Source organism: Clavelina lepadiformis, chromosome 6 (genome assembly GCF_947623445.1).
Source record: "Clavelina lepadiformis chromosome 6, kaClaLepa1.1, whole genome shotgun sequence".
Taxonomy (NCBI): domain Eukaryota; kingdom Metazoa; phylum Chordata; class Ascidiacea; order Aplousobranchia; family Clavelinidae; genus Clavelina; species Clavelina lepadiformis.
Genome location: NC_135245.1, coordinates 18,345,137 through 18,372,498, shown reverse-complemented (window position 1 = coordinate 18,372,498; position 27,362 = coordinate 18,345,137). Strand labels below are relative to the sequence as shown.

General features: G+C 38.3%; 2 protein-coding genes across 2 annotated transcripts; both read left to right on the top strand.

Moving 5' to 3' along the window:
• Nucleotides 1–1,219: 1,219 nt before the first annotated feature.
• LOC143463072 (E3 ubiquitin-protein ligase FANCL-like) lies at nucleotides 1,220–4,922 on the top strand. Its single transcript, XM_076961435.1, has 6 exons — nucleotides 1,220–1,473; nucleotides 1,705–1,897; nucleotides 2,203–2,536; nucleotides 2,605–2,759; nucleotides 3,872–3,991; nucleotides 4,297–4,922. Exons 1-6 carry the CDS (start codon nucleotides 1,352–1,354, stop codon nucleotides 4,450–4,452), a joined length of 1,080 nt encoding a protein of 359 aa, XP_076817550.1. The 5' UTR covers nucleotides 1,220–1,351; the 3' UTR covers nucleotides 4,453–4,922.
• A 4,426-nt stretch (nucleotides 4,923–9,348) lies between these two features.
• Nucleotides 9,349–27,136, top strand: LOC143462216 (uncharacterized). The gene is made up of 13 exons (XM_076960281.1): nucleotides 9,349–9,838; nucleotides 10,053–10,172; nucleotides 10,568–10,683; nucleotides 13,706–21,446; nucleotides 21,635–21,691; nucleotides 21,775–21,865; nucleotides 21,967–22,037; nucleotides 22,224–22,879; nucleotides 23,225–23,292; nucleotides 25,254–26,059; nucleotides 26,126–26,227; nucleotides 26,368–26,457; nucleotides 26,644–27,136. The coding sequence occupies exons 1-13, from the start codon at nucleotides 9,766–9,768 to the stop codon at nucleotides 26,763–26,765; spliced, it is 10,113 nt and encodes a 3,370-aa protein (XP_076816396.1). The 5' UTR covers nucleotides 9,349–9,765; the 3' UTR covers nucleotides 26,766–27,136.
• Nucleotides 27,137–27,362: the final 226 nt, after the last annotated feature.

The window sequence follows — 27,362 nt, the reverse complement described above, 5'->3', positions numbered from 1 at the left end:
TTTCTGGAGATATGCTGTTAGTGTTTGCATGTCTTGGCTAAGGTGCCTCTCCATCGTCTGCCAGTCTCCGGAAGAATGCAGGAGTGCCAGGTCGTCTGCATAGGCATACTTCCTGGAGGTGATATGGAATATGGAATCAAAAACGGAAGACGAATCTATAAAGTCAACAAGAAAACGATGAAACGATACCAACTCCCGTCATACTTATACCTGGGCAAACTCCGATGTGCGGTAAGCTATAACGGACAAATCCAAACATGCTCTTATTGGACAGAACAGGGACATAAATTCAAGGAATGCCCGAAGAGAATACAAGTAGACAACAACAGTGCATGTGAACGAGATATCCCGATGACGACTGCTCAGAATGAAGAATCCGACGTGGAAAGAACAACACCCTCCCCCCCCCCCCGGTGATAATCACAAAGAGGTTTCTGCCCATGTAGAAACAAATGAGCCACGACGAGGAGCAAAGGGAACAAGCGCCAGAGGCGCGAGGAAGAGCCGAGTAAAAACGGGGCTGCCATTGGAGGAGAATCAGGAGCTCGACTCGGACGAACGACCCTCGGAACGGGAGGAGAATGAGAGCAGAGGCAACAAGAGAAAGGACATCAGCGGGGACTCGAACGGAAATCAAGAAAATCCAGAAAAACAACGAAATAAGCATGATCACCCTTCATATGACTTTTCTGCTTTGCCAATAGGCAGTTCGACATCTGTCCGATGCGCATGCAACAAATACATTCGAATTCGAAGAAGTAAAGATACACAATCAACAACTCCAGACTTTGAAGAACCGGTCTATTGCGAGGAATGTGAGGGAGCATATATACGATGTTGTTGTACCAGATTCTCGCTACAACACATCAAAAACAGATACAAACCGCAAAAGTGTGAAAAATGTGAACATAGTTACGAACCGAACCCAAAAGAACTCAATTCTACCATAAATTAACAAAAACATGTGATTACTGATTTCGAATACTTACCGCTTCTTATTTGCGAACTACACTGCTTAGAATGTACCTGACGCTATTTCAGAAACTTATACGATTATTTTTTTATTACTTTTATTAAGCGTACCTTGACACTGTTTAAGAGCGTTTAATAAACCAAATCACAACAAAATTATGGTAAGCCTAACTAAACGCAATTCACTATTTTATAAGATGTTTATATCGAGGGAAAAATTGAGTTTGCATTGCAGTTTCTGTAAAGATGTAGAAGGTTTCCGTCAAGTCATAATTGTCACTATTGTCATAAGTCACTATTGATTTTGGTAAAGTTTGCAGTTATCGAACGTCATGTGGTTTTGACGCTTGGCTTTATGTTTGTATGAATTTGCTATGCTATGGTTGATCTCATTCCGCTAGATCGCTGCAAGACAAAATATGAAGGTTTTGTTTCCGCGAAAGGAGAGTCCTACAGAATTCGGATTAGCCACTTGAATTCTGACGGTTGCAAAAATGCCAGGTGTGTTCAAATAAAATGTAGAATCGTAACTTGGCGCTTTCTGTTATAGGCTACCTACGGTAGTGTAACCAGTTAAGTGAAAAGGTTCAATTTGAGCTGAGCAGCTGGACTAAAAAAAGTTGTTTTCACGATTAAAGTCTCGTACTGGTAGCAAAATAAAGGCAGCCTAAATGGTTAGCCTAACATTAGCCTGTCAAGATGTCTGTCCCTGAATTTTGGCGTTTTCTACAGAATATCTTGTGACTGGAGATTACGTCATCTTCTGCGAAACCATCTTGACCTTCTCCACCAGCGTTTGCACAAGTGTGCGACTATTAATCAGTTTTTATCAGAACTGCAATTACTTTTGGAAAATTGTGTTGTTGACGAGGAAGATGGAGTTTGGCAACCTGACTACTATGACGTCCTGTTACGTCATTTGCAGGTCAGCAGGTATTCTTGCTCACCAACCCGACTGGAAAGTAGTTTTAAGCAAATAATCATTTGTTGAAAGATGTAAATATCAGTGTGCATGTGAAACAATCATGTGCATGCAGGTGCCACACTTTCCAACCTGAGTTAAGCCAGCAGACACGTTCTGGCAGACACTGCCTGCTGGCTTGATAAAATCAAGGCTAGACTATGGCATATGCCATTCGCGAATGAGGCCTCAGAATCCAGCTTAACCGTTTGTGTAAAATTTACTTTCATCTTTTGATCTTTTGAATTCTGTAATGATTTTGTGTTCAGGATCTCAAATGGGACAAAATTATTAGCATAAGTGAAGACTTTCAGCAGATTGGTGTGAAATTTCACGATGAAGCTGACAGGGAGCACATTTTACACATTGAACTTACACCTGAGTATCCCAAGGCGGCCCCCACTGTGAAATCTGTTCTTCCTGCTCCATTTCAACCACTGTGGCCAGAAGGAGCAAACCTGATCATTCTACATGACCAATTCAAAACAGCTTTGCAGCAATATCAAAGGTTCTGGGAGGAAGTAGATGAACTGAATCAAAAGACTTGGATCTTGGAACCTGAAAATCCTAATTTTGCAGCATTTTCATTTCGAATTGCGCTTGGTATGACTTGATTTTACAAGTTCTCTTTAGTCTTTCAAATTTTGAGTGTTTTTTTTTTTAAATATTAGGCCGTAGCAGTTCACTGCAGCTCACCATAGATCCACTGAACTGCGGAGTTCTTCCAGACTGCCATTTTCTCGGAGCTGATTGGGCTGTTTCAGAAATACGAGATCGTTATCATGATAAATCGGAAGATTGGAATGAATTACTTTCCGTTTATCAGGTCTCTTGTGAATTAACGACTTTTATCTATGAGTTTTACATAATTAAGTTAACTAGCATAGCAATATTAAGTTAACATTATAAGTAGGGCGATTATTTTTTGACCTAAAAATTGAAAATTTTGACATTAAAAAACTTTTTTTTGACAAATTTTGACATATGAAGAATTCAAGTAGTTAAATTACGCATTATTGTACAAAAAGTTAAAATTTATTGTAGTAAATAAAGGCAAAAATGTGAACACAGACCTAGCCTATTCTGAAAAAGGATATGAGCTAATTACAAATCACTGCCAAAAAAACTGCAACTAAGACACAACAAAAACTGTTCAATACATTTGTCTAAACTAAAGATGCATGAAGTTATTGAACTATCTAAAGCAAAGCAGAAGCAAGAGCTGATTCACAATAAGTAGACAATGGGCCATTTACAACAGTATAAAGTAGGTTACAAGGTGTACAATGTAAAATGACAAGTTCACCAACAGTGCAACCTCTAAGACACCACGAAAATGCAGTTTGTAAACAATTTTGACTTGGTAAAACATTTTGACTTTATAAACAATTTTGACCTTTTTTGACCTAATGCTCTAAATTTGACAAATTTTTGACTTTTTTTGACAAGTCAAAAAATAATCGCCCTAATTATAAGTTTAGTTTATATATATCTGTATCATTAGTTAATCGGCAACTCTTTTGTAGTCAATGGTGCATGCTATTGTTTGAGTGCCAAAATGCAATAATTTCGGACATCAGACCCTAATTTTGTTAATTAGCTCTAACAGCATTGCTTCCGTAACATATAGCCTATGTAATTTACTTAAAATGCAAACTTTAACTGTACTGCACTAACAAATATCAAGTTTATACTCTAATCAAGCCTTGGATCAAGTCTGCAGTTTTGTCCATATTTAATGTTTATGATTTAGTCTTTAGTGACTTACATTCATATCATATTTACTTGATTAAAAAGCGCCCTTGATTCAAATGGTTTTGTAAAATTTAAACCATTGCCTTCTATTTAAGTAAATGTGGTAACTTCAAAGGCAACTGATTAATCCAAGATAATGTGATTAGTTTTCGTTTTATTAAATCTATGTCTATTTTGGAACAGAATTTAAGCAGCATTTTGCAAATTGAATTTCCCGTCAAAGATTCCAGCCATCCGCATGACCTCTCTCTTCAATGTGGGATCTGTTACTCGTATCGTCTCGGCACCAATATTCCCGATCAGGTTGGGATTATTTCTCTTGTACTTGCCGAAGTTAGTTTAAAAATGCTTCACTTTGTTTTTAAAACATATTCGCGATTGATTTGGAGGCGGTCGAAGTTAAACTTTGCTAAAGTATGAATATTTAAGTACAGATGCTTCCTCTATTATATTAACTGAACTAACGTTCATATATTTTGTTATCGTTCATCAGTAAAATTTAATAAAAATTGTTTCAATACCAGATTATGCCATTACAGTGCCATATAAAAGGAGCTATTCTTCACAAACATTTTCTGTGACTTTTACAAAAACAATTTACGTTTCAGATATGTGCTGATCAGCGATGTGGACAAGGATACCATCATGAGTGTTTGATGGAATGGATAAAAAGTGTGCCAGGAGCCAAGCAAAGCTTTAACGTCATGTTTGGGGAATGCCCCTATTGTACAAGCCCTATTAAGCTTAACGTTCTCCCAACTTGATGTTGTGATCACTCTATTGTTAGTTGTTGTGTTTCAAAGTTTTGATTTCTCGCGGTTTCGATGGCTTTGTTTCAATTTTTTGCATTTTGTTTTCGCAAACACACTCGTTTGAAATTTTGCCTATTCAGTGGTATTTATGACCTTGCACTGAGAATTTTTGTACATGCGAAATGTACTTTAAAGACACCGTTTTCACTGTTTCGTTATATTGCTATTCATAAACTATTGGCTGTCACAATTTCTAAAACAATTACCCATTTCAAGCGAATTTCTGAGAACAAATTTTCCCTATATTAGTGATTCCCTTGCTAACTTAAACCAAATGCATCGTCTGAGCTAATTGAAATCCCAGCTGAGCACTACCCAGCTTAATTCGGCCGTTTTCTTCTCTACTATACAGCCTTTTCAGTAGTGTACATTGCCACATAATTTTAGTGCAGTAACTATCTATAAAATAAGCTTCTAATTTACGTCGTCAGACAAACTGCTTAGTTATAACAGGTCAAGGTAGGTTTTGTAATAGTCGCAGGTGATGTCGGGACGAATAATTGTAGTGCACCGTTTCCTGAAACAAAATTTAGAACGCTGCAGAAAATTGGCGATGTTACAAGTATACTACAGTACTTGGTAAATAACAAGCAAGTGCGTTATTTCCACTTCAGGTAATACGTGATGAGCAGAGCTATCAATGTCATAAGTAGTCTACTACTTGTAGGCTACACCTTGCACTTTTTCTGCAACTGAAACTAGTTGTTGATAATCTTACACAGTTTTGGTTGAAGTTTACTGACATCGTGAAAATAGGGTATTTACTTGTAACTTTGACGCACTGAACGCTTCATTGACTTAAAAGGTGTTTTTGTGACACTTTCACTGTTTAATCTTGGTTAAGCAGATGCATCTTATTTTTCTTGGTTTGTTTCTCTAACGCAGTGGTTCTCAACCTTTCGTGGCCACCTGCTCATCAATAAAATTGTTGATTGCAAAACACTCTTACTTCACTACTGCGTGTGCAGTAGCCTTAATTTTTCACAGCAAACACAAAAATGTGAGAAACCCGTGTCCCGCTTTGCCTCGTCTTCCCCTACTATCACACTGTAACTCACTAGGGAGGCATCTGCTCGTGGCCCCCCAGGAGGCTATAGGGCCCCGGTTGGGAAATCTTCCGCTAACGCTTCTTCAAAAGTCATAAAACCCGTTACGTAAATGTCCGAAGCAAGCTCATAAAATCATTAAAGTGTTGCATCATCTGAGGTAAAGAGAAGACATTGCGTTAAGATAAACTTACAGAACAGGATAAGCGCTTTGAATAATAAAATCTTTTGTCTAAGTCCAACGTCACTTTTATGAGAGAAAGAAACAGTGCCTATCAGTTCGAACGAATAAATTACCACTGGAATAACTCTATGTACTCGTAGTAGAAATATTGGCTATAACGTTTTAAGCTATGACAATTTATGAGTGAACAAAAAATTTACGATTGAAGCGTTGATGGTGATTATTAACTTATTAATGTTAACGTTGGTGGCGATTGTATGTGTTTTGGTAATATATACCTCGTAGGCTACATTTGCTGCTGGTCCTGTTCTTTTGTTCCAGAATTCAGCATGTAAACAAAATAAGGATTAAACTAACTGGTAAAAGTGAGACTGTTCGGAAGGAGACTCAAGCTGCGCTAATGAACGATTATCTAGGAAACAATACATTGTGATGTGATTAGAGGTGACAAACCAATCAGTGCCCAACTAATAATCCTGTGATGATATTATAATATACAGATCGTATACGGTATAGAATTCTCTCGATCCTCACTCGGGGCACCACACTTGTAATGAAAAGGGTGGTGTATGGGACGTGAACTTGACAGGTTGACCCACTTCACTACAATGTTTGCTTGTTGAAATGTTTATTGCTGATGATGATATATGAGTCTCATAAGGTCGTTGTCTGATTTTCTCACTCTCAGACTTAATTGTTCCCCTTAACGGTTTATTGTCTTGTGAAGATGACAACGAAGTTGTCTAACTTGACACTGATACCGTATATGATCTGTATTTTATAATATCATCACAATCCTTCATCACCGAGCCACAGTTTACTTTTGAACAGACAGAAAACCAAAAAATTAGCAAATATTGAATAATTTTTTAGCAGTGCAAAAAAGTTTACAATATTGTTTGGTATTTATTTACTTGACACTTGTACTTTTTTTTAATAGCACCTTTCATATAGGGCCTATATTATAGGCTATAACCATAAAAAGTCTTTTTATCAGAGTTTTATTATAGGTTTTCTATGGTATCATTTCCTTATGGTTATAAAGGTCAAGCACCACTTTGACCTCTCCCTTTCGCGCGTGGTTTCTGTCATTGTGGCTTTTTCTCTGATGTCTGTAATTAATGAAGTCTCGCGACGGACTTTTACAGTACTATGTATAAATGTGTACGTCCATGGCCATGAAATAGATGGCTGCCACTATTTCACTGGGAAAAATAGTGCGTTCAAAGCTATTTTTCACAGTTTCTTGTAAACCTAACTTAAATGTTATACCATAGCAACCTAAATTAACCTTCTAATCTAAATCTAACTCCAATAAAACCTTAAATAGCTAAAATTAACTTTTTACATACCCATTCTCCAAACCTTACGGCCTATCTCTAACAATAGGCTGCGTGACTTACATATACGGTAAAATAGTTACTTTGTAAGTAGATTCGTGTAAATAGATTATTTCAATTGCCGTGCTAACCCATATCTCCAAAATGTTTTTCTCGTAGCTTGAAAGGCTTGTCAAATTCCCGAAGATTTAGTCTAGTTCAAAAATGCAAAAAAACAAAGTGATTTGGATACTTCATAGCCTTGACTTCTGCTCCACAAATTGTGACAGAATGAAAGTGCATTTCTGCAATATAATGGAAAGTGTGGCACCAGAATGCTGGTGATCCATCATAGTGCACCCCAAACTTTTTTAATTTCACGCTAAGTAAACAAGAAAGAGCTGATTGTTTAAATGCCAATTTATAAAAATAAACAAACAATTGAAACTTTAGTGCACTCCATCTCGCATAATTTAAGCCTAAGCCAACGACGCTGGATTTTTGCTTCATACAAATTTTCTGGTAGAATACTTAATTAGTAAGATAGGCTAGTTGTTTCTTGCACATATGTTTGAGGCATTTTGTGTTTAAGGAAGTATACCAATTTGTCATATTTGCACATTTAATTTTGTCTGTGTTGATGAACACCTTACCTGCTAAATTTCAATGAAACTGCTTTCAACCGTTATGCGCGACTGCATGGTCCGGTCACGTTGATAAAAATTGCAGTGTGCAGCTGCTTAGATTAATGTGTTTGCAACCATATTTGCAAAAAACTGCGTTGCCGCCATAGGCCTAGTTGAAACTGCAGCACAAGCACTTCCACAAACAACCAAAATGGGTATTTGCTTCGTACCATACCAAGGTCAAACTGATTTTATGCTGCGAGACCTAGTTTGGCGTGACTCATATGGAATGCAGCCTGGCAGTCACAACACACTGGTTTATGAGCTATTGAACAACAACCAATTTAGCCAATAATTGGATCCTCAAATATTGAGGAACAATTTAAAAAAAAATGACCCTTTAGTGCATGTTGTCAAGCTAAACTATGTCTTTGCACATGTGCACAAGTTCGATTTAAAAAGCCTGCCATACTATCAGCTTATAAATTTTGTTTTATATTAATGTGTTTGAGTTATGTTTTTTGTAATTTGGATTTGGTGGCTGTGCTGTCGCTAATAACTTTTTTACATTCTCATATTAGTCCGTAATGCATGTTTTTGCCCTCGAGGCCTTGTCACATTTGCTCATCTAATTTGTGGAAATTATTGTCATTACTGCTATATGTTTGCGACCACCTGCGTCAGCACAATTTTTCGTTCACCACATAGAAGACGAAAATAAAATGAATGACCATCTTTCCACTTTGGTCTATCGATACTTGCACATACATTTTGGAACATATGCATCCCTTGCCTATAGAAAATGTAGGTTGAAACCCCTACTGGAAAGTTTGATTTCTCTGTGCCGGATAAATATGACAAAAGTTGTAATGCCAAAATTTGCGCCACGCCAATGTAATACTTATAACATAGAATACAGAGCCAAACGGCGATTCTGCACCAGGAACTTGATGCAAAAGCCAACTTTCTGTGCCGGATTTCTATCATTTAATCTTTGTAGTAGAGGTTGCACATTTGATTATGTACAACCAAAGACCACCAGAAGATTATCGGTTTATTTTCCTGGATAACTGTTCAGTCTGGCTCTAGTATAACTTGACACTTGCAATCTTTGACACACTCTAACTTGCAAAGCCACTTGCAATTTATAGCAATTATTGCACACCAACTTGCAGAAAATTTTGAAACTGCATCTCAAGAACATTTGGTGTAATTACAGTTTATATTACATACAATTGTTTGCAGCACACCATAAAGAATTATAATTTTCTGCAGACAATTTTTGGTATGGTGGCCTTGGTGGGTAAGAAATTTGTGTATGTGCCACTTCACGCAACTCACATCTAAAGCTTTATTAATGTCTTACCAAGTTGTGAACAGAATTGTTGAGGAAAAAGAAATTTAATTTCGTAAATGTGAAAGATTTTTGGATTGCATCAAATGATGAATATCTAGCTTTGGTGAAAAAAGCACTACATTGGCTACAACTTTCGCTACGTCTTATTATTTGTGCAAGGCAAGATTTTCCGCTAAGGTAGCAATTGCAACCAAACATCGAACACGAACAAACGTGGAAAGAGAAACACAAGTTACAGTTTTACAAATTTTCACTAATTTCAATGAACTTTGTAAAAGTAAGCATGCCCACACATCATATTAAATTGGTATATATATGTGTCTTTTTATTGTGGTATCAATACATACAACTCTGTCAATATGTGTCTTTACTAGTTTTTTATCACTGGTGCGTCGCAATTTCAGCAATTTTTTTCCAAATGTGGCGCTCAGAAAAAAGTGTGAGAACCACCATTCTATCAAATTAGAAATATCTCGGCAACTCATGGCCTACATTATATTGCCGAACTATACTAGTGAAGTATACTGCACGTACCATTGATGCATGTGAGGCAATTGTCCAAAATATCACTTGAAACAGACTTAAAAATAATTTCATTTCACAAATCACGAGAAATGATATTCCCAAATGTACTGTATGTAGATTATTTTATACAAAGAATTACAGTAAACACACTATGCACTCTGTAGCAGTGGAATTGTTATCAAATGTGTTTTGCAAATGCTAAGTAGATATGGCTGATGGTTTTAATTTGAAAGAAGGTGAAAGTTATGCTGTCTTTCTGACTGATGTCAATTTTAGCTCAGGTAAGTTCTGTTTATACTAATGTTCCCGGTATTGTTAGCTTTAAGTCATTTAATATTTTTACAAAAAAAAAACGAAATAACAGGATAACAAACATCATTCAATGAAGTATTGCAACAAAACAAATTCCAACAATCTTCTCGTCAAAACAAAGAAAATTGCTCAGGTTTTTAGTAAATGGTCACTGTTTTGTTACGAATTTAAATTTGGTTACAGAAGGACAGCTTGTAGTCTGGGTACAAGCAGATGAAAGTAAGCGCAATGACCTCGATGTGTTGTCAGTTAAATTGCAAACCATTTGTCCCAGTTTGCAACCACTGGAATCAACTGAACCAGGTTAGTGATAGTCAACATAATACTTTTGCTTTCCACATAGTTAATTGTCACAACGAACAAATCCATTTGGCTATTTAAGTGCATATTATACATAACCTATTGCATTCATGCTTTGGAAGCTTAATGAAATGTACCCTTGCTTATTTCAAAGAAATAAAATGTCCCAGCATAATTCCTGTACACTGCAGTATTCTATTATATACTGACTTCAGATCACACAAAGTAGTTTAATAGGTTTCTTTCATCTTCAAGTTAACAAGTTACTATAAACATATACAGTATACATCGGTATATTATAGTACTGTTTAATCGTGAAGTGTCTCTGTACTTTACTTCGAACATTCAGAAATTAAGCAGAGATTGAATTGCAAATTTTTGCTAAATTGTTCATGCAGGAAAGTTCTGCACGTGTCGATTTTCTGATGATGGTCAGTGGTATCGTGCTCGTGTGGAAAGTCAACTTGCAAGTGGGAAGTGGTCGGTCTGTTTTGTTGATTATGGCAATTTTCAGGTACCAGTTTCAGAATTTAAAAAGACATGAAAATATGCAGTGATTTCACCTCTTGTTCGTTGCATAACACGACTTCTCAAACTAGGGGCCGCAGGTTGCAAAAATGTAATTTTATTCTTGTAAAACTGATTCACCTTTTATACTTAAATTGAATAGTTTTTTGTTAATTCTTTTTCGCTTTACTGTTTCATTATGCGGTTCTTTTGTTACTGTAAAGTTATTTTCATGGATTGTGTGCATGTGTATGCATAGGCGCCGAAGTTTACAAAATGTAGGGCGGAAAAGTTAATGGGTTCAGATGTTTGGGAATTCCCCAAACATCTACGGACCGCTGGGAGCATGTTCTTTGTTCTACCATACGTCCTACTTTTAGTTGTTATACGCATTATTCAATCATTATCTATTATTTATTTGTTGTTCGTTTTTATTTTATTCGCATCAAAAAAACGAAACAGATCTAACAAAATTAGCAGCAACGATTACTGAAATACTTCTATTTGACACATAATTAAGAACGTTTAAATTTTCAACCCTGCAGTAAAGTATCTCGTCTGTGATTTTCCGCACCCACTTCTAGTTTTGCACTCACTATTCTCTTTAAACTCTTCGCATGCGTCGTCCCAACGTTATTTTTGGTCATTATGTTTGTCTGTACAGACGTAACACCAGAGATGGGAAAACACTTCCAACAAAAGCATATACAGTGGAATTCGGTTACTGTAATTGCGTAGTCAATTTGCCAAGCCTTTTTATGCGATTAAACGAATTATGCGTTTATGCAAAAGTGAAAATTCCACTTACTTTCTTACTTGACGGGCGAAGTCGGTCACGTGTAAAGACGTCAACACGCAAAACACTAACGTTTATTGTGTATTGCCATCATCCATTCATTCAAGCACGCAAAAGATGAAAACATGCTTTCTTGCATTTGTGTTTTTAAATGAACAAATGTGGCCATGTCTGCCCCTTCAAACTGTAGTCATTGGCGAATTGTATGAAGTACATGTAGAAGTTCTTTATTTTTTGGTGTTGTCACAGCGATTGCGTCAGCAGAGCTTTCTTTATTGTTGTCGTCTTTTTTAACTTATTTGTTTTGTAATTCTTCTTCTCATATTACGGCATCATCTTAACGCAACGCTTAAATCAAACTAAAACAGTGCGAATGTTAATGTCTGCGTATTGACAGCCACGTGTTAATGCTTAAATTTAGCATTGTTGGTTTGATTGTTTCGTAACAAAGCGCACTACAAGTCACAAAGCTTACGCATTGCGTGTGCGCTCCCAGTGCGCGTTGTTTTTAATTTTATCTTTTAAAAACTTTTGAATAATCGAATAAATCACCTTCAGTTTTATTCAATTAAGCGGATTATGCAATAAACTGTTATGCGATAAACCGAATTATTATCTTTACAAATGATAGACTATGGTTTGGGACTTGTGCTCTTTATGCGATTATCCAAAATGCAATTAACCGGATTTGACTGCATAACTTTTTGAACGTAAAATCGCTATTATTTGTTAGAAAAATCCAGGGCGGAAAAATCCGCCCTGTCCGCCCAAGTTCGGCGCCCGTGTGTGTATGATATCGCTATAAACAAAAATATTACTTGAGATTTGTGTAAGAATGTTTATTGTTTTAATATCATTAACATGTAGACTACCCATCAAGTGGTGGCATAGAAATTTCTTTCTAAAATGAGTTCGAAAAACAAAAAAGTTTGAAAAGCCCTGGCCTAACATATGCCTGTAGTGTCTATTTGCTTGTAAGTGTATTTTTATTCTTAAAGAATGTAGCTGTTAGCTCATTTAACCATGGATGCACGATTGCACATTATTGGCAAAGTACTTAATAATACAGTCAATAACGCAATTTAACAAAAAGTATGTCATATATATGTATGTCCTGGAAGATCGTTATCCCAGCTTCGCTTGTAAAACTCAAAATCTGGGCTACTATTTCTTTCCTGTTAGACTTTGTTCAAGCCTAATAGTTGTAAGATTAATTATTTATCAATATAACTACGGGTGAGCTAGCAGTGATTTTTGACACTATATCATATGTGGTTGACAAGGACAAAAAGTGAGCTGTGACGCTGTTGCATGCTTTTAATAGATGATGATCATGATCATGATAAATTTGTGTAATAGTGTTTTGATAGTTTTGATGTTTTGACAGGAATTACCGGCATACAAACTCCTTTTAAATTTAGGTTTTGAAACTAAATTTTTAACGCATGCTTCGCATACAATAATCCCCTCTAGATTTTCTAATTTTGCAAAAAGCGTATTGTAAGACTTTGCAAAGGTTGTAGAAAAAATCCTTCTGTTTTATGATTGGTAACAGTAATAGTAGTTTACAAACAATACTCGAAGGTTGTAGATATTGATGATTACATTTGGTAATGCATGGTTATTCCTCTGTGTTGTAGTAAGCGCGTGAATTCGAGAGTCATGGCAAGATGTGCAGGACATCCCGTGTAGTTATTGTAAGCAACACATTTCAGATGTATTTGTTTTATTTGTAAGGGTTCTTTCATTTGAATCATTATACTGACAATAGTGTTTGGAGACATGAATTTCACGCTTTTGTCGGCCCTGGTTTATCTACAGTGCTCACTAGCTCGGAATTAGTCCAAGATGTCATTGTTGTTTACCATAACACGTTGTCCAAAGCTGTTCGTTTGTGTACATAATATTTTTGCAGTTTAACTGGTGCAATGACACTAACAAAATGTCACCATGGTTCCCAGTGTCAATTTTACATCTATGTTTTCTGCCAATTGTACAGAAGATGGAGTTTTAATTTGGTTAAGTTTAAGTAATATTTTATGGGTTCTTTCACTTTTAAGCTATCTTTTACTATACTGCATGCATATTTAAATACCATTTCATATCATATCTTTTATTTTCACCATTAACCGTGCAGAACGAAAGTTACAATGCTAACCGTTATAGTTATAGCACAGTAAACAACATTCTAATTTTCATATCTCTTCAAACTATTTTCTTTTCATACTCGCAGGCGTTGAATGAGAGTGAATGTCATCAAATGCCTGCTGGACTCACTGAACTTCCAGTCCAAGCTGTTGGTCTTGTTTTAAGCTCAGCAATACAGTCTAAGGATTTTGCTGGTTTGTGGTCACCTGCTGTTCGCAGAACTTTGCTGAATGCTCTTCTTTACACTGAAGTCACTGTCAAAGTGGTTCAGTCTTGCACAAGTGGCCTGTATGTTGTTGATTGTCCCGCTATAGTCCAACTTTTGTTCGACAATGGATTTGCAGTAAAAACAAAGGGCAGTTGTTACCCTTATTCAAAATTGAAAGTCAATGAAAAATTCAAGTCCTACATTGCACATGTCACCGAATTTGCTCACTTAATTGTCCAGGAGTTCGAATCTGCAAAGGACCTCACTAATTTAATGAACGACATGGCTCAGTATTACTCAACTCCTGAAAACAGAAGGAACTTGCAACAGAAAGATTTTGAAGTTGGCCAACTTGTAGCAGCAGTGTACAGCGCCGACCAAGGTTACTATCGTGCTCGGATAAAGAACATCGACGGAGATTCATGCACCGTCTACTACATCGATTACGGCGACACAGAACAACAGGAAGTGACATCACTCTACTTCCTTCCAAAAGAATTTTGTCAGTTGGAGTTCCAGGCTTTGCAATGTCAACTTTATAATGTGAAAATAAACCCTAAAAAAGCCACAAAAATGCTAAGCAAAAGAATCGGTGAGCTCCTGATTGATCAGCTGATAGACATAGAAATCGTTCAGCATAGCTTTGGCTCGTCTGTTCAGCTTTTCATAAAAGGCTGTATTGAGGAAGAGGATATTTCATTGATGTTGATTGCGGAGGGATATGGTGAACTCCAGCGCTGTTCGAGTTCGAAATCAGTGTCTTTTTCCCAAGAGAAACTTCGGTTCTCTTATCCTGAAGTTGAGCTTGGATCAGAGCATAAGATGACAATTAGCTTCGTTAAATCCGACGCCTCTTTCTATGTTACCTCATGCCAGGAGCTTGTAAATCTGATGAAGTTAATGAACAACCTTGCTACTTACTGCGCTGACTCGAATATTGCAGCGTTAAACCAAGTGGTATTGGAACAAGCGTGCTGTGCATTGTACAGCGAAGATGGTCAGTGGTACCGTTCTAAAGTCGTAGGGAAAAATGGAGATAAGGCCACAGTCCATCATGTTGATTATGGAAACTCAGAAAATTGTCCCCTGGGCTCATTGAAGGCGATTAAGGAGGAATTTGTGGAGTTGCCGTGTCAAGCGATACCTTGTCACATCTTGAAAGATTTAAGCAAGGATGAAAGAAAGCTTCTTGAAGGTCTGATGGAAGAAGAAGTGGATGTCAAATTCCTTTTCAAAGATGAAGAGAAGGGTTCTTATGCAACCAAGTTAACTCACAAAGGTGAAACTTTATTTTTTTCTGCTAACGACAGTTTGTCTGATTGTGAAGAACATATGGCCTCTGATCCAAAAACCCTTTCCACTGCTGCTGTGCCCTCCAGTAGTTTTGATGATGCTGCAGCACAAACTGCTAAAACGAATGCAATGAAGCGTTCTATGAGCTTAGAAACAATACATTCATCTTGTACGACGTTCGGCACGTACATAGATGTGTCTATTTGCTTCATTCAAGACCCAGAGTGTATGTGGGTTCAGCAAACATCAAATGAAATGGAGCTTTATCACCTTTTGACAGAGATGCAGTCTTTTTACAACAACTTACCACCTAATGTCATGACATTTGACAAACTAAACCTTAATGATTTTTGCTGTTGCAAGTCGTCCCAAACTTCTTACAACTGGTTCCGAGCACAGGTGATCTTTTGCTATGCAGACACTGTTGAGGTGAAATCTATTGATTTCGGAAACGAAATGAAAGTTAAGTTGGACGAAATACGTGTCTTGGCCCCCCAGTTCTTTCGAACCGATGCGCAAGCATTAAAGTGTAAGCTTGGCAATATCAAGCCAGCGTCCAAACATTGGACCAATGGGGCAGTGAGAGAACTTATATCTCTTACAAAAAGTGCTCATGTTCGTGGGAAATTCATCGAGAGACAAGGTCTTTCCTACATTGTCGATTTGATCATAGAAGAACCCAGTGGCAATAAAGTTAATATTTGTGAGGTCTTGGTTGAGAGAAATCATGCATCTTGGATCGAAACACCTCAGAGCAAAACGACCAGTGATGAACAACACACTCCAGTGCTTGTAAGCGATGTTCATGAGAAATGTGCCCCTACCTCTACTGAGAAGCCAGTGGCGCTGCCGAAACCAAGACCGGAGCTGTTTTACCAAAGTGCTGGCATGGCGATGGTGGGAGCAGAGATTGAGGTGTCAGTGTGCGAAGGGTCATCACCAGACGACTTTTTTCTGACAATTAACAACAGTGTGCACAAACAGAAGTATTTAAGCTTGTTTAAACGGATCGATGAAGAATATAATCAGAACAATAATGCTGACAAATTAGAGGTCTCTGAAGGCGACCTTTGTGTCGGCTTGCCATGCGTCGTGTTCTATGAGAGGTCTGGCCATTGGTGTAGAGGGGCTGTGTTGAATTTTAAAGATTTAGGCAACTTGGACGTTTGCCTGGTTGATTATGGCCGAGTTGTAAAGGCAAAGCTCCAAAACCTGAGGTCTATTTCACCAAAATTTGTCTTGCAGTGTTCACCTGCGGCAATGAGGTGTTCCTTACGTGGCATAGTCCAGCCAATTGAAGACTCGTGGTCCGAACAAGCCATTAACATGTTCAAGGGATTCTTGGATGCAAATCACTGTAACTTGTCATGCACGGTTCACGGCTGTGCAGGTGATGATTTGGGCACCTTCTTTATATGCAGTCTCCGTACTCCACTTGTCGATTTTGCGGACTTGGCAATCGAGGCAGGATTTGGACGGAAACCGCAAATCATGGGGCAGCTCTTGCCTCCATTCAAGCTCAAATCTTTCCTCTACACTAATTTGGATGTTGCCAAGGGGAAGGAAGATGAATTCTACATTACACACATTGAGAGCCCTAATCTTTTCTACTGCCAGCTAAAAAGAAAATTTAAGATTATGGACGAGATGATGGAAAGGTTACAATGTCATTGCTCTGAGAATCAGAACAGTCCTCCGACGTTGAAAGATCTAGCCAGGGAATGTATTTGTTTTGCTAAGTACGACGGAGATAAATGGTACCGTGCTCATTTTATATCATCAATGCCAAACGATCACGCACATGTTCTTTTTGTTGATTATGGGAATACAGCCGAGGTTGGCTTAGCAGAAGTGCAGAGGTTCAAAGATGATGAATTTTTTGAGTTACCGATACAAGCTCTTCCATGCAGTCTAACAGATGTGCACAAGTTTGTGTCCGATGACGGTCAAGCCAAAATACTAGATATAATGAAAGACCTTTTGCTGGACAAGCAGTTTAACGGAGTTGTCACTTCTTCACAAAATGGAAAAATTCACCTTGATCTGTTTAGTGAAGAAAAAAGGATAAATGACATCATCATTGAGAAACTAGGTCTCAAGAGCCCAACATCATTCAGTCTATCTGATTCAGATGAAACGAGTCCGCAGAAATTAAATCTAACTGACCCATTTTTCTTACAAGCTGGTGCATGTGAGATTGTAACAATCTCAAAATTTCTTGATCCAAGACACTTCTTTGTCCAGTTTGATAGATTGAAGGAACAGCGAGAACACTGCAACAACACCATTAATGGCTTCTACACTGCGGTGAGAAACGCTGATTACGCGGTCCAAGATCTCTACTCTGGCGATACTGTGTGCAGTAGACAAACCAGCAATGAAGAGTGGGGCCGTGCAATGGTGCTAAGTGTCTCCGAGAGTGAAAACGAATATGTTGAAGTGCAATACATTGACAGCGGACATGTGGAAAAGGTAAAGAAGACTTATTATGTGAAACAACTGGTGGCTGACATGGACAGATGGCCTAAAATGGCTGTACCATGTTGCCTTGCTGGCATAAAACCCAAGACAGGTCCCTACTGGTCAGACGAATCAAAGGCACTCATTCAATCAATGGTTATTGGTAGTAGCAGCGATTTAAAAGCAAGGTTTTATCACAAAGATAAAGATACCGTGTCATGGTGGATTAGCCTGGAGGTTGGAAAAATGGACTTGGCAACGAAGCTGGTAAAAGAAAACTTAGCCTCCTTTGACAAAGCGGAATGCAAAATCTTCAATATCAATTTTCACTCGTGTGATGTCGCTGTCATTAATAAACCAAAGCTATGGAAAGGTGAAAAAGAGGTGATCATCAGCCATGTTGAATCTCATGACAAGGTTTACCTCCAAAAGTTTAAGTCCTTGGCAAAACTGCATGCTATGATGGATGAAATTAATAAAACCACCAACTTAGATATAATCACTGATGTTCCAGATGTAGGCAGCTTCTGTCTTGCTCGCTACAGCGAAGATGGCCAGTTCTATCGAGCTCAGATTGCTGACAAAATCACTTCTGATAGTGAAGGACATGCTCTATTAAATGTTCATTTCGTAGACTACGGAAACATGGCTAGCATAAGCATGGGTGATGTTCGAAAACTAGATAACAGATTTGCACAACTTCCAGCGATGTCTGTTTGCTGCAAACTGCCGAATATACCTGAATCCGGTGCAGAAAACACAGTTCAGAATTTGGAAAACCTCTCAATCTTAGAAGTAGTTGTTGTTCTTGCATCCTTGAGATTTCCCGACCATCACCAAAGTGAGAATATTGCAGACCTTAAAATTAAAAGAAGCAATGGTGAGACGGTTCGACTGCTAGATTTTTTCTCATCTACCAACACCTCATTGACCACTGACCACGTGCCAAGCAACGAAGGAATTTCAACCCAGACAGACTATGAAGCGTTGCCAAAATACAAGCGCCTCACCGACATGTTACATAAAGGAAGCTGCAAGGTATACATCAGTCATGTTGAAAACCCTGGAGATGTTTATTGTCAATTAGCAGAACTTTCAAATGATCTTGATACGATGATGCTCAGTTTGGAATCTTATTACAAGGAGGATCACAAAGATGTTGATATCGCCTCTACATTATCCCTGTCTGTTGGATCTGTTTGTGTTGCACAATATTGTGATGATGCGTGGCATCGAGCTTCAGTTCTCGACATCATTGATGACAAAAAGGTCAAAGTTCAGTTTGTAGATTATGGAACAATTGAGATTCTCTCGGTGGATAGAATACGTAACTCTGAGATTGGATTTTGTGTTTTGCCACTTCAAGCTATTCATTGTCATTTGGCACATGTGGATTTCAACCCATCAACCTGGACATCAAAAGAAATTGAGGATTTTGATTCCCGTGTTGCAAATTTGGAGCTTTCAGCATCATTTTCAAATTATGTCGAAGATGATGACACATATGAAGTGAAGCTTCGTCTTCCAGATGGCACTCTGCTCAATAAAGAATACATGAAGACGCTTGATGCACAGGATGACGCTGGAAAAACCCATTCTAGCAAAGACAATGAGCCGGAAGACGATAAATCGAGTGATACTCAGGAAGATGACACTGATATTCCATGCACGGAAATTACTTCACAGATTCAAGGTATTTCTATTGAGGAAGGTCTGACTACAGAAGCTTATGTTAGCTTTGCTGAAAATCCCAACCAGTTCTTCTTGCAGTTATCGGAAGCCCAAGAGAAACTCGATTCCTTGTTTGATCTTATTCAAAACGACCTAGAGGCGGATGCAAGCTGTTCTCAATTTGAGGAGGAGCTTCGAAACAAAGACAATTTTTGTGTTGCCAAAAGTCCAGATGACGGTGAATGGTATCGGGGTCAGATAGTTGAGAGCAGCACAAATGCCAAAATATTCTTCGTTGATTATGGCAATGCTTGCGACGTTGAATGGAAAGACATCAGGAAAATCAGTCCTCAGACTGCTCAAATTCCAATGCAAGCTGTTCTGTGCTCTTTGAGCAATGTTGCTCGTTTGCCAGAGGATTCAATTGAGAAAGCGATCGACTTATACATGACACTTGCAATAGATGTGCCACTGCAAGTCGAATTTCTTAAAGCAGATGAAATAGGAAAATGGAAGGTATTACTCAAAGCTGGTGGTGTGGACATTTCGGAAAAACTCTCAAAGTGCGGTGAAGATAAAAATAACGAAAATCCAACCACAACCCTGCAAGGTGTAGAGCAGCAAGTTTGCCAGAAAAATGAGATACAAGACACGAATCTGCCACCTGATGATACGGATGTGTCTTTACCTGAAGTTGACAAACCTGCTGTAAATGTGGAAGATGAGTCAGTGTCATTGGCTACAAAAAAACTGCCAACTGCAGATACAGAAAAATCATGTGATACAAACAATTTCACTGAGATAAAAACCCCGCACTCTATTACAAATGTTCTGACTACTCCTTCTCTGCCACACATAATTGTGACAAGCGCTGACCTTAAAGTACTAGATGACAAATCATGTTGTATGAAAAATGTTACCGCCCCCGACCCTGTGAAAATTTCCGTTCCATCAAGTTTTATTGATGAGATGAAGGAATTTTGTTCAGAGATCAAGTCTTCTTTAGTTCAGGGCGTTTCTACGGAAGCAGTCATGGAAAAGGTTGATGCAATGATGCTCTTCCTGACAAACTACCAAGGTCATCACAATGTTTATCAGTTTGTCGGTGGAGCTGGTGACGGCCAGGCCACCTCATCATTCTCCTTCGATCAGAAACGCCCAGGTATAACAACAAACGTCCCGGTAAGCCCATGTAAGAAACCACGTCTTGATAAACCCCTCCCAATGCCTCACATTCCAGTCATCCTACCCAGTCACAGTCTCCCAGAGAACAAGCCCAATATTAAGTTGGAAATTACCTGCGGCTGCTTAATTGATTTACCAAGGCACTTCATCAGCCCTATTTGTGTCCACGAGGTGCAAGTCACTTGTTGCATTAGCCCCAGCTTATTTTTTATAAGGCCTTGCTTTATTACAGACATGGTACCTAGCCTGGCAGAAACTTCCATTATGGAGCCACTAGACTCGACAGACAATTTAACCTTATGCGCTTTCTATAGCAAACCGGAGCAGCCTAATGGGGAGATCACTCGTGGCATTGTGCTGAGTCACAATGCTGACGTTTTCAAAGTCATGGATATAGATTCAGGCCTGGAGTATTCGCTTCCTCTCGAGAAGATTTTCCAACTCCCAGAGGAGATGAAGTCATGTCCCCCTCGTGCTATTCAGTGCTCCCTTCACGGGGCCTCTCCGTTTGATGGGGAATGGTCAGTGAAAGCTTGTGCTTTTTTCATGGAAGAGCTCAAGGCTAGGGATGCGGAAGGTAGCATCAGAGTGGAATTTAAGCGACCTTTATCACCTGAGCATCTTCTCTGCAAGTGGTCTGCTGCTGTTACCACCAAGTCCGGTTCTCTGTCGAGACTTTTGATGAAGAGAAAGTTTGCTTCTGGAAACATTGAATCATCACATTTGAAACCACAATCCCAGAATGAAGCCATATATGGGGTGAACAGCAACGAAAATTCTCAAACTGTAAATCGTATTCCACTGATTGACATTGAAAAATTGGCTTCATCTCAACCGCTAGTGTCCTTCTTGGATCCGTTCCCTCACGTAAAGTCAGAAAATCCTTTTCAAGACTCGCTTAGTTTGCATCCAAAGAAGCTGCCAGACTCCATTTCGTCAGTTGGATCACTGATGTCAGATAGTGTATTTGCGAGTGATGATGAAAGAAATGCCCTTGTTCCGACTCCAGGTTCGTTCTCTCAATAAATGTCATTAATCCTGTTAGATGCTTAAGTGATTATTCAATGGTTGTTGTTGTATCTGATGTTACCATTGTTAGAAACAAGTTTTGCGTTTAATATTGGTCAAAACAAGTGCTATATTTCGTACACAAGTGCTTTGTATTTTGTGGCTCGGAGTAATTGGTTGGTATGACAGATTTTCTTCTGCTGAAAGATGAAGAGTGTCCCCAGTTTATCCAGGAACCACCAACAGGTTTAAAATTAATTAAACTTGATGTTATTTCATTATTCGTTGCACATTTCACCTGCAGTGTTGTATCACTTGTATTTGTCAAGGCTCAAGTCTTGGACAGAAGACCTGGACAATTTATTGCAGTACAAGTGACAACCCAGCAGAAAAATTAGAAGATGTTACTACAGCAATCAGGTGACAACACATATCCATTTTCATGACGTACTTCCCTTATGCATGTTTGCTGATTTTCATTAAATTAAATCAAAACCATTCAACCAAATTTTTCCTTTCAGCTACAAAACCGTTAAACAAACCGCCAGTACTGCTTGCAATGAAGAAAGGAGATCATCTCTAACTTGCACAGGTATAATGTTCAAACTTGTTTAGTTGTTATTGAAAATAATATTAACTTAAATTCATTTTTGGGCCATTATTTTGAAATATCATATTAGCAGAAGTGTGTATTTTTGCATATATCAGACATATGAACATAGCTTCAATGTGACATTGTATTTGTCCCGTTTTTGACAACATGTCATGATGTCAACAGAAATGCCAGTAGAAGACGCAGTCACCGTTAATGAGACTACAGAAAGCATTTCCATGTTTCGACCAGAGAATCACAAAATACCTCCCGAGGAGAGTCCCAACAATATATTTGATGACGATAACAAAGCGCAGGAAGAGAAAGATTCTGGAGGTCTCTCCGATCCATTGGATGACGACAATGTTTTGTATCAGAGTGAAAGCGTTGCAGTTGCAAAGAAGCACGATAACGTTGAAGATAGCGAGGAAAGAGAAGTTGAAAAATCTGTTAAGGATGACGATGTCTGTGAAGAATTAGAAAAAACTCAAGATACTGTAAATAGAGGTCATTATGTTGCTGTTGGACCTGTGTATGATGATGCACTTAACAGTGATGTCATAATGAGTACCAATGATGTCACCTGCGATAATGTAAATGATGATGCAACTCATGTCTCTCTGGATGTTTGTAACGATGATGCTGATGCAGCCACTCACAGTGTAAATGATGATGTCACACAAGAACATGTTAGTTGTGACATCATCACTCATGATGTCATTGCGCACAACACTGATAACAGTTCCAGTAAAATTGTATGTGACGATGTTCTAGATCACAAAGTAAACACAGAAGTAGTCGCTGATGTTCAGGAACTTGCCAAAACCACAGAAACAAGCCAAGTGAGTATTTTATGGTTGTTAGTACTTTGGAAGCTCAGTATTTCTACTTTACATCATTTAACTCAAAATGTTTTAACCAAACCAGTAACTTTTAATGGTTAGGACAAAATACTTACCTTAGAAATATCAATTATGCTAACATTTTATTACTCAATAATTTATTTGGTCGCTCCAGGTTCTGAGTTAATTGTTCATTTTCTGTAGTGTGCTATGTTGAGATGAATGGTGTTTCAAACATGGAAGGCCTAATATTATTTTACGTTAGTCGTGCATGGTCTTGTGTAGGGCATTTTAATATGATTTAATTGCAGCCTTCAAGTCGTTTGCAGTTGTTAAATTTTACAGGTTTGCGACACTGAAAAGAACTTAGTTGCAGCAGAATTAAGAAATCTTCAACCATTTACTGACAAATAGTATGTTGTAGTTGTTATCAGGGCTGGGGAGCCACTGCAAAAAAGCATAGGCTCCGGCTCCAGCTCCGGAGCTATCAAGCATTCATCCACTAGCTCCAGCTCCAGCTCCGGAGCTATAAACTTTTAAACAGCGGCTCCGGCTCCAGCTCCGGCTCCGGTATAGGTTTTAAAAATAGCAGCTAAGACAAATTATCACTACGTAACACAATTTTTGTTTGGCTACTTTTTTTAATGCCCCTTTATGTATTTTTGGGTGCTGAGTTCAAAAATCCAGTTAGTTTTTTCGTACCATCGTTACTTTTTGAAATACTGTATTCAAATTTTGATATTTCAAAAATTCAAATCGTGTTCTACTCTTGCAGTAGATTTTATTTCCACATCAAGGTTCTGTTTGGTTTATTAAACGCAAAAACCAGTTTAAAAACGTTAGTAAGGAAGGCTTGAAGATAATTGTAACATAGTTTTGTCAAACAGTAAGAGTCGTTCAAAAATGTACTTTTGAGCGAGTTTTTCTTTTATGACTACTCCTGTCTTGCCTTACTAAAAACCAAATGTGGTTTCCCATCATTACACTATACCAGCGGCCTTTATATCATTTTTCCATTGGCTCAATATCCTGATGAAGTCTCTCACCGTGCTCCTCACTGAAGTCACCTAGATTTTCTTGAAAAAAATCCAGATGCGAACATAAAAAATGAAGTTTGACAGACATGCGACAACCCATGTTTTGGTAACTTTTGATCAGTTTCTCCACCAACTCTTTGTACTTTCGGTCCCTTTTATTTCCCAAAAATCCAACAACCACACCTCGAAATGCTTGCCAAGCTTCTTTTTCTGTTTCATTCATTTTTTCTTCCAAGCTTTTACACTTTAACAATGTGTTTATCTGGGGACCAACAAATATTCCTGCTTTTATTTTGGCAAGTGATAGTCGGGGAAACATTGAACGGATTTCTTGAAAAACTTGTCCTTGAAAATCTAAAGCTTTGGCAAACTGTTTTACCAGACCTAATTTGATATGAAGTGGAAGCAGTAAAACTATTTCCCGGCTTACAAGAGGTTCCCTAATAACGTTGTACATTCCTGGGTTTAGTTTTTCCCATGTCGGCCATTCATTTTCTCATAGTGCTCACCGTCAGCTCTACTATTCCACAAGCACAGAAAGCAAGAGTATTTTGAGTAACCACCCTGCAGACCAAGCAAAATTCCCAACATTTTAAAGTCACCACAAACATACCACTTAAACTGAGTGTAATTGATTTTAATGAGCAGTTGCTTGACGTTTTCATAATCTTCTTTCATCTGTAAGGAATAAGCAAGTGGAATTGATGGATATATGTTGCCATTGTGAAGTAACACTGCTTTAAGACTTTTGGTAGAACTGTCAATGAAACGCCACCACTGAGTAGGATCATGATCTATTCCAACAGCACCAAACAGGCCTTCTACATCTTTGCAAAAGCAAAGGTCTTCAAAAACTTCAAAGTAGACAGAAAACTCCAAGCATTTTTGAATAAAGCATTTGAATAGCATTTGAATAGCATTTTTGAAATCAGCGCTTGAAAATCATACAGATACACTTAATAAATGTAGCCAAACAAAAATTTTTTTAAATTTTGTTGCGTAGTGATTAAAGCTTGTTATATTCAATACTGGAGCTGGAGCTGATAAATATTTTGTAGCTCCAGCTCCAGCTCCGGCTCCACAAGAAATGTTTAAAAAGGCTCCGGCTCCGGAGAAAATGCTTGGCTCCAGGCTCCGGCTCCCCAGCCCTGGTTGTTATGCTAATATTCATAATTATATTAATACTGTGGTTTATGGGTCTGCATAAGTTGCTTTCCAACAACTTTTCTAACGCAAGCACGGTTGTAATAAAGGTTTTGTGTTTATGTTTTCGTTTTACATTGGTTGTAGTCAACGTGTTTTACCAAATTAAAACTTGTTGTTTGTTTTTGCTTCAGTACGGACAGTCAGATGGCACAAGCTGCAAAGGGCCTCCTCGGAGAGTATTTCACTGAAGTAAGCTGTGGAAAGACGACCTCCAGTTCATCCATGAACGAGATTGCTCGACAACTTGTGGACGCCGTGTGCCAAGATGCAGTGAATGAATGCCTTGAAGATGTTGTGATTCTTTTTGCAAAGGAGAAAAAAAATGAGTGCAGAAACGTGGAAGAGTTAGCTATGGTGGAAGATGATGATGAACACCATGAGGAAGAAACTGCTCATGTGTCTCAGGAAAACGGAGACAGTAATGATCATGACCATTTGCTTTCTTCAGCGGCCGCCTCTGTGGATGTTGGAGTAAAATTATTGGACCACTCTGAGAAAGTTTTATGTGAAGTTCGTGACATTTCGCATGATGGTGATACTGGTATTTTCTATGATGCGTGCACTGTAACACAGCAAGGGAAAAATGATGATGACGATGCATTGCAACATCTTTCTCATCTGATCTGCTCTTGTGATGACATCTTTGAACAAGATGATGGTAAAGTTACAGTTTGCTCCTCCAGTCCAGAAGCTGAGTTGTTACCAAATGAGATCCTGGGCAAGATTTGTGGTGATAACTCTTCCGATCCAGAGGAAGTGGCAGGCAGTGACGATGGGAAGAAGGATGTAGATAATGTCAGTGAAATAGTTGAAATGGGAGGAGACGTATTCATGGATGGAAGCGCCAAAGAAATTTCCTCAACACCTAATCAATCATGTTTGGATGCTGCCCAGTTCGGACCAGTTTTCTCAACACCAACTAAAGATAAAATGGAAGGTAAATGTAAAGTGTATGTTGTTCTGTGTCACGTATTCAATTTTTACTCTCTGTACTCTTACACAGTGCAAGTTGAAACCACTGACATCTCGACCCCGGAAGATTTAGATGATGGAATTGACCCAAAACAAAATGTCACTTCTCACAGTGAGCAGTCCAGCATCCAAGGTTTAATATCACGATCACTTACACGATTCATCATGTTTAAGTTATAGTCATCACTGTTACCATATCTACACACTGTACACCATAGTACCTATGGTGTATCCCTTTGATGGGTCAATTTATGTTATAAATTTTGTGTGAAGGGGTCACAACACCAGACTTACCAGTGGAAGATTCCAACCATAACGATTCATCGGTATACAGTACACCAGTCAGAGATGTTAAATCAAGCGGTACTTTGTGACATGCTAACTTTTCATTGTACTAGTAGTTACTTGGGATTAGCTAGCTCGAACGTTTTGTTTTTGGCTGTAACGTATTGGTTATATTTCAAGACAAGCACAAAGATAGTGCAAGGCTATTTCAAGCTTGAAGTGAACTTGGCATCGCACTTAAAACTTCTCTTGTTTCTGACGCAGAACAAGCTGGTTTACCCGAATGCCGTGCTGGCGAATCTTCCGAGGTACGAGACACTTCAAGTGAATGTAACGAATCTTTGAGTACCGTTGACTTCCAATCTGCAGAAAGCTTATCACCCTAATATCCATAATTTTTCTCAAACTTTCTGTACATGATTTTTACGGCCAGTTCTGTGAAAACCAGCATTAGTATAAAATTATGTGCCATGTTTCGTTCTTTTATGTTCTTGTGTAAAACATGTCCAAAACTGCCCTAACTTGCCAAGCTCTTGCCAATTAACTGCCAAAGCTCATGCCACGAGTATTATTTTCGTCTGTTGATGTCTTACAGGCAAAATGCCTTCGTAACACCCGGTATTTCTTTGTCCTAAGTACTTTCATTTCTTCACTGCCACCTTCACTGTTTGTGTGCTTCATATTCACCAAGTATGTTCTTCACCCTTTTGTCTTTTCTGGGGTTTTCAGTGTTCTTTTCAATAAAATCATTCGAAAATTGCGATTTCGATAACGGGGTTATGAAATAAGTTGAGTTTAGTTAATTTGGATTGAATTGAAGTTAGATTTTGAGTAGAGGTACGGTATGATATGGTGTAACATAGGTTAAAAAGAAAATGGATTGAAAGAAGTGAAGTAGGCCACTGTAGCTTTGGATGTACTGGTTTTTCTCATGAAATAGTCACTAACTAACAGTCTAAAGCACCATAATGACAAACAGTTGC